The following is a 12,213-nucleotide window of genomic DNA, read 5'->3' as shown; positions in this document are numbered from 1 at the left end:
TCTATGAGACTGTGAGGTTTAGATGGGTCTGGTTCTCAGATGGTCCACACTGCCCCACACCTACTCCTTTGGAAAGTTTTTGGAAGCCGTGCTTTTCTCTCATCTCTCCTCTCTGTCCTCATTTTTACAGATTAAAGAGAAGAAGGAGAGTCTGCATCTCTCTTTGAGCAGTCCAGACGTGATTTCTGCAGCAGACCCAGAGCGAGGCACACACACACACCCTCTCTGTGACGCTCACACACACACACACACCCTCTCTGTGACGCTCACAGACACACACACACACACAGGCACACTTCACACAGGTGGTTCAGCCTCCTGCAGTGTCCTGGTCTCACCATGTCCTCCCCCTCTCTCCCCCTCCCCTCCCTCCCCCCGAGCCCCCTGGCCATGGAGTACCTGAACGATTTCGACCTGCTCAAGTTCGAAGTCCGACCGGACGCCCCGCCCATCTCTACCCCCTGCCCTCATCCTAAACCCGGCCCCCAAGACTCAACAAGCCCCTACTCACACCACCCACCCCACGATTCCAGCCTCAGCTCCACCCCCTGTAACTCCCTGCCCCCCTCCCCTACGCTGAGCGACACCCACCCCCCTCCCTCCTCCTCTTCCTCCCTCTCTCTCTCCTCCCTCTCCTCCTCCTCCTCCTCCCTGTCTTTCGCCCACTCCCTCCCCGGCACCTACCCTCCTGGCCTCCACCCTGGCGGCAGCCCCGCCCCCGCCCCTAACCCCGCCTCCCTGGAGGACCTGATCTGGCTGGCGGCCCTGCAGCAGCAGTTTGGGGGTGACAGCAGCCGGGGGGACAGAGAGAGGGGCCCCACAGGGGGCTATCTGGGGTGCGAGGATGCTGTGGAAGCTCTGCTTAACTCTGCAGCTGCTGCTGTCAGCTCCCAGGTATGGCTCACCTGTGCATCTAAAATACATTTTTATGCCAAATTTCATCAAAGTGTTTTTGATGGAAAACAATGCAAATAATGTTTGTCTGTATTGAAATGTTTACCTTGAATGAGTGTGTGTGTGTATGTGTGTGTGTGTGTGTGTGTGTGCGTGTGTGTGTGTGAGAGAGTGTGTGTGTGTGTGTGTGTGTGTGTGTGTGTGTGTGTGTGTGTGTGTGTGTGTGTGCACGTGTGTGTGTGTGTGTGTGCGTGTGTGTGTGTGAGAGAGAGAGAATATGTGTGTGTGTATGTGTATGAGAGAGAGAGAGAGAATGTGTGTGTGAGTGTGTGCACGAGAGAGTGTGTGTGTGTGTGTGTGCACGTGCGTGTGTGTGTGAAAGAGAGAGAGAATATGTGTGTGTGTGTATGTGTGTGTGCGTGTGTGTGTGTGTGTGAAAGAGAGAGAGAGAGAATGTGTGTGAGTGTGTGTGTGTATGTGTGTGTGCGCGTGTGTGTGTGTGTGAAAGAGAGAGAGAGGTAGTGTGTGAGTGTGTTTGTGGAACTACATCTATTATCCTCTCTCTCTCACCATCTATCATTCTAGCTTCTGCCTCTTGGCGTTTTTATTACTCCGGCAGAGACTTTTCTCCCCACTGTCTCTCGCTGTCTCCATGAAACCTAAATGAAATTGATTGTCTTCCTGCACCCAATGTACAGTGTAATGTATGATGTATTAACCACCTCTCTCCCCCCCCCTCTCTCTCCCTTTCTCCCTCTCCTTCCCTCTCCCTCTCTCTCTCTCTCTCCCTCTCTCTCTCTCCCTCTCTCTCTCTCTCTCTCTCTCTCTCTCTCTCTCTCTCCCTCTCTCTCTCTCTCTCTCTCTCTCTCTCTCTCTCTCTCTCTCTGTCCCCTTCTCTCTCCCTCTCTCTCTCTCTCTCAGTTCCCCGTGCTGGCTCAGGGCTCCAGCTCCACCCTGCAGGACTCCGGCAGTGACAGTGGAGGTGACGTCTCCTGCCCGAAAGCAGCAGATATGTGCCACCGTGCCCCCCTCCTCTTCCTCTCTCCAAACGCCTCCTCCCTCCCCAACACCCCCAACACTGCCCCCTACTCACAGCCTGCCAGCCCTCCGGGTCGGCTCCACCATCACCTGCACCCCCATCACGGTCATCACCATCACCATCATCACCATCATCATCATCAGCAGCTCAGCCAGGTACAATCCCAGAGCCATGCCCTCCTGTACCCAGCAGCAACCCCAGCCCTAACCCTAACCCTAACCCCTAATCCTATCTCCTATCCCCTAACCCTAACCTCTGCTACCCAGGGCGGCAGGTGGTTACGGAGCTGGACTCGTAACCAAAAGGTTGCTGGTTCGATTCCCCTACAGGGGTACTGCTGCTGTACCCTTGGGCAAGGTGCTTAACCCACAATTGCCTCAGCAAATATCCAGCTGTGTAAATGAATAACATTGTTAAAACCTGTAAGTGATGTAAGTCACTCTGGATAAAAATGTCTGCTAAATGCCAATAATGTCATGTAACCCTAACCCTAACGATAACCCTAACCCCTATCCCATACCCAGCAGCGTCCTCCTCACAGACCTGCAGGATGAAGGCCAAGGGCCTGGAGAAATCAGCTCTCTTCTTCCTGCATAGAACCCTCAATTATAGTGCTGTGCGTGTGTGTCTGTGTGTGTGTGTGAGTGTGTGCGTGCACGTGAGTGTGTGCATGCACGTGTGTGTGTGTGTGCTATGTGTGTGTGTGTGTGTATATGTGAGTGTGTGTGTGTGTGTGCTCTGTGTTGGGCGGAGTTGTATTGTAACTGTATCTGAGAGCAGACCTGCTGGATTATATCTGCTATTATTGTGGTGTATAATCCTGCTCACTGTCATATGCACTCAATCAGATTAACCGGAGCATTTCTGACAGATTACAGACATGTGCGGGAGGAATGTGCCTCTGTCACACACCAAACACCCCCCCTCCCTCCCTCCCCACCTGTCCCGGCTGCACAGTGTCACCCCAGCCCTCACCATCACCCCCCCAGCTACCCACAATGCACTGCACCTCAGACTGCACTGCATGCCTTTGATCAGTGAGTTAATTGGCTGATTGCAGCGTCTGTGTGTGCGCTGTGTTCTGTGTGTCAGCGTCTCTCTCTCTCTCCGTCTCAGAGCGCGCTGGAGGAGCACTTTTCCGACGAGCAGCTGGTCAGCCTGTCGGTGCGGGAGCTGAACCGCCACCTACGCGGCGTCAGTAAGGACGAGGTGGTGCGTCTGAAACAGAAACGCCGCACGCTGAAGAACCGCGGCTACGCCCAGTCCTGCCGCTACAAGCGCCTGCAGCACCGGCACGCGCTGGAGTCCGAGAAGCACGTCCTCACCCAGCAGGTACACGGGCGCTCAGAGCCACACCCAGCAGGTACACCCAGCAGGTACACGAGAGCTCAGAGCCACACCCAGCAGGTACACCCAGTAGGTACATGAGCGCTCAGAGCCACACCCAGCAGGTACACCCAGCAGGTACACGAGAGCTCAGAGCCACACCCAGCAGGTACACCCAGCAGGTACACGAAAGCTCAGAGCCACACCCAGCAGGTACACCCAGCAGGTATACGAGAGCTCAGAGCCACACCCAGCAGGTACACGAGCGCTCAGAGCCACACCCAGCAGGTACACCCAGCAGGTACATGAGAGCTCAGAGCCACACCCAGCAGGTACACCCAGCAGGTATACGAGAGCTCAGAGCCACACCCAGCAGGTACACCCAGCAGGTACAGTTGCGCACAGACTCACCCAGCAGGTACACAAGCGTTCACAGGTACACCCAGCAGGTACACAAGCGCTCACGGTTACACCCAGGAGTTACACGAGTGCTTACGAACTCACCCAGCAGGTACATGAGCACTCAGTTTCATATTTCACTGTTTGTTATATATTTCAAACTGCTTTCCTTCTCCTCCATTCTCAGCTGCTAACTCTCAGTCTCCCTCTTTCTGTTCTCTCTCTCTCTCTCTCTCTCTCTCTCTCTCTCTCTCTCTCTCTCTCAGTTGGAGCAGTTGCAGCGGGAGCTCTCTCGTGTTCTCAGGGAAAGAGACGCCTACAAGACTCGTTATGAGAAGCTCGTCAGCACAAACGAGGCCCCGCCCACACACACCAACCACCCTCCTTCACCTCAAGACTACTTTCTGTGAAGCCCATCAATACATTGTTGGAAACAGACAGAGAGAGAGACAAAATCACAATATCATAGTACAGATTACCTCTGGGTCAGAGAGAGGGGTGTGTGGTTCTGAAATCAGTTTTTTTCTGAAATCAGGGTGATTATTATGACTGTTAAATCAGGGGAACAATTCAGCCCCAAACTGCCTCTTATATTCAGGGTGAGATGTTAGCGCTATCTGTGAAAATCACTGTGAAACTTAGTCATAAACGGTCAAGGTTTTAGCGTTGACACTGGCACACAGCTGTGTCCCACACAGCTTGGATCAGGGAGTAATCACTAAGGGTGTAATTATGATTGCGCAATCACGATGTAATCACTGTACTGGCAACGCTGAAATCAGGGCGTGACCCGGTGGGTGAACGGTGATGGCAGGTTGTATGGCTGACAGGATCAGCTTTTAAACTCTCAAACAAAGCGAGAGAAGGTGAAATGAGAAATATCGTCAGGAAGGCAGCAGATCAGGCTGTAGATGTGTGAAGTACAGACTGCGCACGGCGCGTTGCGACACCCGAGCCGAGCATAACGTGACGGCTCTGGCCTGGAGAGGGAAAAGCGTGTATCTGCCACGGTCATCCCTGTACCTTCAGATCATTGTGTGGAGCGTTACCATTAGCATTGTGCATTGCGGACTGTCTGTGAGAATGTCTGGCAGATTTCACAGTGATGGTGGCATGTATGCCAGTATTCTGAGCCAGGACTGGCAGCAGTCAGCAAACATGATGTGAATGCGCATAGGAAGCCGGGGGAAATGGAGGAGGTACGGAGGAGTCCGAGGGTGTGGCCTACGGAGGAGTCTGAGGGTGTGGGGAAGGGAGGAGTCCAAGGGTGTGGCCTACGGAGGAGTCTGAGGGTGTGGCCTACAGAGGAGTCTGAGGGTGTGGCCTATGGAGGAGTCCAAGGGTGTGGCCTACAAAGGAGTCTGAGGGTGTGGCCTATGGAGGAGTCTGAGGGTGTGGCCTACGGAGGAGTCTGAGGGTGTGGCCTACAGAGGAGTCTGAGGGTGTGGCCTATGGAGGAGTCTGAGGGTGTGGGGAAGGGAGGAGTCTGAGGGTGTGGCCTACGGAGGAGTCTGAGGGTGTGGCCTACGGAGGAGTCTGAGGGTGTGGCCTACAGAGGAGTCTGAGGGTGTGGCCTATGGAGGAGTCTGAGGGTGTGGGGAAGGGAGGAGTCTGAGGGTGTGGCCTATGGAGGAGTCTGAGGGTGTGGCCTATGGAGGAGTCTGAGGGTGTGGCCTGAGGTGGAAGCAGAGCAGGCTTTGAGCAGAGTTTTGGTCTCCTCAGCTTGACTCCTGTGTGCGCCGGGGGTCTGTGCTGCCCTCAGTGGAAGATCACACAGTGAAAATGATGGACTCTCTCCCGGTAGAGAGTAACGAGCCCACCCCTTCCCTGAAGACCCCAGTCTCTGTTCAGTCCCTATCATCCTGCCACCTGCCCCATGTGACATCACTGCTCCTCATGTGATGTCATCATTTCACCAAAAATCAGAGGATAAAACCCCCGAAAAGACACGTGTCCTGCAGGACTCTCTATAGGCCGATATCTGCACCAGGACAGTGTGACATCACCCCTGCTGGCCTCTCTGACCACGCCCACACACCAGAGCATCACCTGGCAGCACGATGGAGAATACTCACAGCTTGATGCTGCTCAGTCTGCCTATTTACTGATTGATTGATTGATTGCTTTCTCTATTTATTTATCTATTTATTTATTGTTTATTTATTCATTTTCCCTTTTATTTCCCTGCCCAGCTTGTGTTTCTCCTCCAGTGTAGTAGGCTGGCTATTATCATATGCAATATCATCGCTGTCTTTGCTGCCATTATGACTTTATGTTCCAGTTGTAGTGGTTTCTTCAAATAAAACTTTTTTTTTCGTTGTGTGCACTGGCAGTTTTGTTTTCAAATATCCCCCCCCCCCCCCCTCACTGTCTGTTTCATTTATTGTGATGGGAGTATTGACCTCAATATTTCAGCTTTTTCACCCCTGTATAAGTGGGTATGTTATTTGAAACAGAGTCCCTGTCCTACAGCAACAACACTCCATCACTGGGGTGCTGTCCGTCTCTTTCTCTCTCTCTCTCTCTCTCTCTCTCTCTCTCTCTCTCTCTCTCTCTCTCTCTCTCTCTCTCTCTCTCTCTCTCTCCCTCTCCCTCTCTCTCTCTCTCTCTCTCTCTCTCTCTCTCTCTCTCTCTCCCTCTCTCTCCCTCTCTCTGACGGTCCATAGAAAGTCGGTGACCCCCAGCTCTCTCTCTCTTGCACAGTGGGCAGACAGAGAGAGAGGATGACCTCACTCTGCTTGCCGCTCTCTCTCTCTCTCAGTCACTGTCTCTCTGTCTCCCCCTAGTTGAAATAAAAGGGGGATTAGGGCTACAATAGCTCCCTAACTCTAACCAACCAGGGCTATTGTGAGACAAGCACACACACACACACAAACACACACATACACACTCACACGCACTCTCCCACACACACACACACACACACACACACACACACACACACACAAACATGCATGCACATACACATATTCATACAGACACTAATGCACTCTGACTCTGTTGCTCTCTCTCTCTCTCACACACACACACACACACACACACACACACACAGAAACACACACATTACAAACAAGTATAAAAACTACATGTGCCCCTCAGACTACCACTGCTACACTGTTCAGTTTTATTGGAACTGTATTATACAGCATTTGATATTTTGTAACATTTTCTGTTACATTTATAAAGTCATAGCAATAAAATTCTATAGTTTATCAAGCGTCATATTTTATGTCCTATATTGTCGACGGGCTTAGAGCATATGAAATGCTAAGGGAAAAACACGTGTGTGTTATTGCTAAGAATAGGTTCGCAGCAGAGGCAGCACGTCAGGACAGAAAAATACGCTTTGCCTCCCCCTAGCGTTAGACGCTGGGCCCTGCAGCCACACAGGCGTGTGACACAAAGGAGGAGAAAGTGGGCGAACACCGAGGAAGCGGTCACCTGAGGCGGGATCCGGCGCGCCGCTGCATCGCCACATAGCAACTTACATAAGAATAAAACAGGAGGCGCGATGGGCAGAGCGCAGGCTTCGGTTGCGAGGCAGCAGCCCGGGCTCTGAGCCATTACACCGAGTCATTAATGCAGACGCAGGCGGAGGGGAGTGGCCCGGGCCGTCACACGCGCTCGGAGACGCGCAGCCGGCGCGCATGTAGTAGCGGAGAGAGAGGGAGGGAGGAAGAGAGGGGGGGAGACACAGAGAGAAAGGGAGGAGGTGGTGGAGAGCCGGAGGAAAGGTTGTGCGCCCTCAGTTCGCAGGAGGGAGTTCAGGTAAGTGGAGAAGGTGCCGCGGCGCGGGGACTGGGGAGAGGAGGAGAGAGGAGGAGAGAGGGGGAGAGAGAGGGGTGAAGTCGGGTAATTGACTGCGCAGAGTTGTTCAATGCCGCTGAGAAATGCGGGTTGGTGCAGATTTATCCATTAATACACCAACGTGCACCAGGTCAGCATCAGCGGTGCACAGATGGGCAGATGGGCATTGCTTTACAGTGCGCGGGGGGATTAATTTGTCTTTTTTCTATGAGAATTATTCTTTGGTTTCCAGAGCCGTGGGTTTAGGCTGCTTTGACTTACCATCCCGTATCATGTGAGAATAAAGTGGGGTATTTAAATTTCTTCGTAGCGCATGGAGACGCAAGTCCGACTTTGTTAGCCAGTTTGTTTGCTGAAAATGATTTCGGTGATGAACTTGAAATTTGGGTTCAGCCGTATTAGAGGGGTCTGCCGCAGACATTCCTCCTCTCCCACATCCTGTACCGTTTTATGTTCAGAGAAACCTGAGCATGGTAGTGATGTTTGACTGTTTTTTATGAAAAATAATATTTGTGAGTATTTATTTTACACAACTGTGGTGTGTACAAATACTTTAGTAATAATAATAATAATAATCGTAATAATAATAATAATAACAATAATAACAATAAGACTGATAGCTGCAGACTGTTGCGTGGCATGCCACCTCTTGCTCATGGCTTCCTGTAAATAAAGTTTTTTTAATCTATATTTGGAATTTTAAATGTAAAAAAAATTGTAAATGTAAATGTAAATAATTTCACTTTTCTCTAGCACATGAAATACATTTCTAAAACAAAGCAGTGCTTTATTTCAAATGTGCGTATATCACATGAAGTCAACAGAAGTCTTTACCCTTCTAAAATAATGCTTCTTCTTCTTCTTCTTCTATTATTATTATTATTATTATTATTATTATTATTTTTAGGCCTATAGCTTGTGAGTGATGTTGTATGTGGTGTTTTTGCTGCTCTGCCTGTGGTTGTAATGTACCTGTACCTACTCCCCTTTCCCACCGAGATTCTTCTCCTTCTCTTGGCCCCTCTCTCTTTGTCTGTGACAGTGCAGGCCATAATTAATTAATCAGCTCCTTTCAATTAGTCTAATTGGCCTTCTCCCTGCACGGCGCTGTGTCCCCCTCTGCCTGTGTGGAGCATTTATCAGCGTAACGCTGTTCCAGACACACCTGCTCCAGTCTACAGACTCTACTCTGTCGGGTTAATAGACAGATTGATATTGATGGCAGCCCCTCAGGCAAACGCTCTGTCTTTTTTCAAATGATACAGGAGTATCAGTAGTCATTGTGTGTGTGTGTGTGTGTGTGTGTGTGCGCACGCATGCGTGTGTGTGTGTGTGTGTGCGCACGCATGCGTGTGTGTGTGTGTGTGTGTGTGTGCACGCGTGCGTGTGTGTGTGTGTGTGTGTGTGTGTGTGTGTGTTCAGTCACATGTCTACATGTGACTACAGGTACAGTGTCTCTGGTCATGGTGTGATGCATTTTTCTGGATCAGCCTATAACCTGTATACTGTATTAACCCTCTCTCTCAGTGCAGTGTTAGTGTGCTGTAGTGTCAGTGTGTATATACTGTATTAACCCTCTCTCTCAGTGCAGTGTTAGTGTGCTGTAGTGTCAGTGTGTATATACTGTATGAACCCTCTCTCTCAGTGCAGTGTTAGTGTGCTGTAGTGTCAGTGTGTATATACTGTATTTAATTTTCCTCTTTTTTTAATTTTCCTCTGTCTGTCTCAGTGTGACAGCATGACTCTCTCCAGTGCCCCGCCTCTTCGGAGAGGAAGCACGCCTCTGCCAATCAAACACCAGCTGAGAAGAGAGGAAGCAGTCACTGATGATTGTGATTGGACGCCGGGGCTGGAGGGTGCTTCCTCTCCTCCAGTGGGCTTCGGCTCTGGCCAGGAGGAGTGGGTGTCCCTGGGGCGGGACAGGGGGCAGGGGGGGCCTCTGCGTATTGTGCTGCTGGGGCAGAACGGGGTGGGGAAGTCATCGCTGGCCATGGCCCTGGCGGGAGAGATGGACCGATCCGCCTCGGTGGACTCTGACCACTTCGGTACAGAAAGAGAGAATGAGAGAGAGAGTGTGTGTTTGTGTTTGTGTGTGTGTGTGTGTGTGTGTGTGTGTATGTGTTTATGTACGTATGTGGGAAAGAGTGCCCAGGTGTGTATGTGTGAGTGTGTGTGAGAGACTGTGTGTGTGTGTGTGTGTGTGTGTGTGTGTGTTTTTGTGTGTATATGTGTGTGTGACTGTGTGTGTCTCTTTCAGGAGAGGGTTACCTTCGCACTGTTACAGTGGATGATGAAGAAAGCTCCATCATCATCTATGACAACTGGAAGCAGGTCAGTCGCAGGCACGCCTCCCCTCCTCCCCGTATATGCTTCTCTCCCTCTCTCTCTTCTCCTCTCTCTCTCCTTCCCTCCCTCTCTCTCTTCTCCTCTCTCGCTCCCTCTCTCTCACTTCAGATTCTGGTGCTATATGAGCTTTATTTTCACACCTGAAGACAAAACTGGCCAAAGCATTTAAAAAGCTCATTGTGAACTCTGTGTGGATTTTCCCGCTATAGCCACTGAAGCAGTGCCCAGCCAACAGATACGAAGTTATGAGGAGATTATAGGATCTGATTGGTCTCTGGCCAGAGAGGCCTCAGGATGTGACAGACTGCAGTGTCCCGGACACCCAGAGGGGCCGTCTGTCCCTCTTTCTGTACTATTTTAATTTTTTTATTTCCCTCTTAATACTAGGAAGTTGGGGATGATCCCTACACGTTTCTTAAAATAGCCTGCGCTCATGGTTCGGTGTTTCAGTGCAGGAGGAAGTGCATCAGTGTCTGCACCTCATCTGCCACGCAATACAGAGCCTCTTCTCCTTCAGCAGACATACCTTTCAATATCGGGCTTGCTCATTGGACAGGCTGTGCTCACTGAGACTGTACTTGATTGGGATCTGCTTGCTCATTGGCCAGTCTGTGCTCACTGAGACTGTACTTGATTGGGATCTGCTTGCTCATTGGCCAGGCTGTGCTCGCTGAGACTGTACTTGATTGGGATCTGCTTGCTCATTGGCCAGGCTGTGCTCACTGAGACTGTACTTGATTGGGATCTGCTTGCTCATTGGACAGGCTGTGCTCGCTGAGACTGTACTTGGTCAGGATCTCTCTGTACGTTGTATCGCTGGCAGTGAAGATATACACAGGAAGGTAAATGGGAGTGGACAAAATAATGAAAATGTATAAATATTTATTAATTAATAAGGAGCTGGGCTGCCCTTTGCCTTCAGAACAGATTCGGTCCTTCTTAGCATGTTGTTACATAAGTTTTGAACTGCTTTGAGTGGGGTATTGGACCATTTTCAAGAAGGAAAGCGTCCGGTTCTTTTTAGAGATGTTGGTGGTGAAAATCAGCTCTGCACTCTGTATCCCAGAACCTCCCATAAATGATCAATGCTGCTTAGATCTGGTGATTGTGGAGGCCATGGAGCCCGTTTGACTTCATCCTGGCGTTCATGAAATCGCTCTTGAATCCGTTTAACGGTGGGTGTGGGGGTGTTATTCTCGTGGAATACGGGAACATCTTGATCTTGATCTTGGTCACCAAAAACGGCTTCGTTTTCACTGGCTGCAATTCCAGCAGGCAGAGAAACCGTCAGACCCAGTGACTCCTGAGAGATGGCTGCCCATACCATAGCAGGTCCACCAAGTTTACTACCTGGGAACAGGTGATGGGGGTTCTAAGTTTCCATTGGCTTTCACCAACCATAAACCCATCCAGATGTAGGAAAAAGAGTAAAAGACATTGGATTGTATTGCTTTCTGCCACTGCTTGGAAGTCGAGGTTTGGTGCTCATTATACCAGGTTTTGCGTTATTTCACACTGGCCTCTGCTGCAACCTGTGTCCAGATGCAGCACTGCCATATATATCAGCTTTGTGAAGCTCATGATGAACAGTGTTTGTTGAGAACTTGGTCATGGGTGTGTGGATTCAGTTCTGTGGTCATTTCTGACGCCATTATTTTGAGTTTTTTGAATCTTTTTTTTAATTGATAGGTAAATGAAATATGAAAATTATTTCTTTGGTGGACATGTCCTTTTGTTGGGAGGTACAAAATCATTGTCAGTGTTGCAGTAATTAGAAACAAATACATTTCACCTCTCGTGTGAGGCATTGAGCTCATAAACAAAGTAAGATGTTCTTGCCCATAACAGCATGAAATATATTGTAATATACTGAGAAATATGTTGTTCAGCTCAAGAATATATTACAAATACAATTGCAATAGACCAAAACAGCAATAACTTACATACCTACACATTTTCAATATATTGATTGAGATTAAAAAAATACATTGTCTAAAATGTGGGGAATGCACTGTTTGTAGGATGCCAAATAGTGCATTCCCAGCTTGCCGCTCACACAGAGAACCCCACAGCGCAACTGGGAAATAAAGGACTTTGTCTCCACTGCTGTTTATTGCAGGTATAAGCCTTGGGTAGCAGATGTCAGGGAGATATCTTAAGTAGCAGGTACCAGGTTTAATAATTTAAGCGTATCCTTCAGCACCATGTGGGGGTGCATACTCTCTCTGTTTGTCTCACACACACACACACACACACACACACACACACACTGTCTCTTAGTCTCTAGGGTTCAAGGCAAACATGAACAGCAGACACAGAAGGCAGAGTCCACATACAGGCATCCGGTTTAATATCTGTTGAGTTGCTCCATGTAAACCAATGAGGGGATGACCTACAAAAAC

At 49.8% G+C, this 12,213-nt stretch overlaps 2 protein-coding genes across 2 annotated transcripts in view; both read left to right on the top strand.

Moving 5' to 3' along the window:
• Positions 1 to 339: 339 nt before the first annotated feature.
• On the top strand, positions 340 to 4,068 carry LOC118771482 (transcription factor Maf-like). Its single transcript, XM_036519491.1, has 4 exons — positions 340 to 894; positions 1,816 to 2,088; positions 3,050 to 3,265; positions 3,925 to 4,068. Exons 1-4 carry the CDS (start codon positions 340 to 342, stop codon positions 4,066 to 4,068), a joined length of 1,188 nt encoding a protein of 395 aa, XP_036375384.1.
• Positions 4,069 to 7,057: 2,989 nt separating this feature from the next.
• rem2 (RAS (RAD and GEM)-like GTP binding 2) overlaps positions 7,058 to 12,213 on the top strand; it is a 10,990-nt gene continuing 5,834 nt past the window's right edge. The window contains exons 1-3 of the mRNA XM_036518941.1: positions 7,058 to 7,426; positions 9,195 to 9,510; positions 9,723 to 9,796. Coding sequence (XP_036374834.1) covers positions 7,238 to 7,426; positions 9,195 to 9,510; positions 9,723 to 9,796 — 579 coding nt within the window. The 5' untranslated portion in view covers positions 7,058 to 7,237. The remainder of the gene's footprint in view (positions 7,427 to 9,194; positions 9,511 to 9,722; positions 9,797 to 12,213) is intronic.

Source organism: Megalops cyprinoides, chromosome 24 (assembly GCF_013368585.1).
Source record: "Megalops cyprinoides isolate fMegCyp1 chromosome 24, fMegCyp1.pri, whole genome shotgun sequence".
Taxonomy (NCBI): Eukaryota; Metazoa; Chordata; class Actinopteri; order Elopiformes; family Megalopidae; genus Megalops; species Megalops cyprinoides.
Note: the sequence above shows the minus strand (reverse complement) of the source record. Positions and strands in the feature narration are given on the sequence as shown.

Excerpts from the sequence above, each read along its gene's own strand:
- LOC118771482 (XM_036519491.1), top strand. The coding sequence starts at position 340 with ATGTCCTCCCCCTCTCTCCCCCTCCCCTCCCTCCCCCCGAGCCCCCTG. Across the intron at positions 895-1,815 it reads CTGCTGCTGTCAGCTCCCAG|TTCCCCGTGCTGGCTCAGGG; the intron begins GTATGGCTCACC and ends TCTCTCTCTCAG. Across the intron at positions 2,089-3,049 it reads ATCATCAGCAGCTCAGCCAG|AGCGCGCTGGAGGAGCACTT; the intron begins GTACAATCCCAG and ends TCTCCGTCTCAG.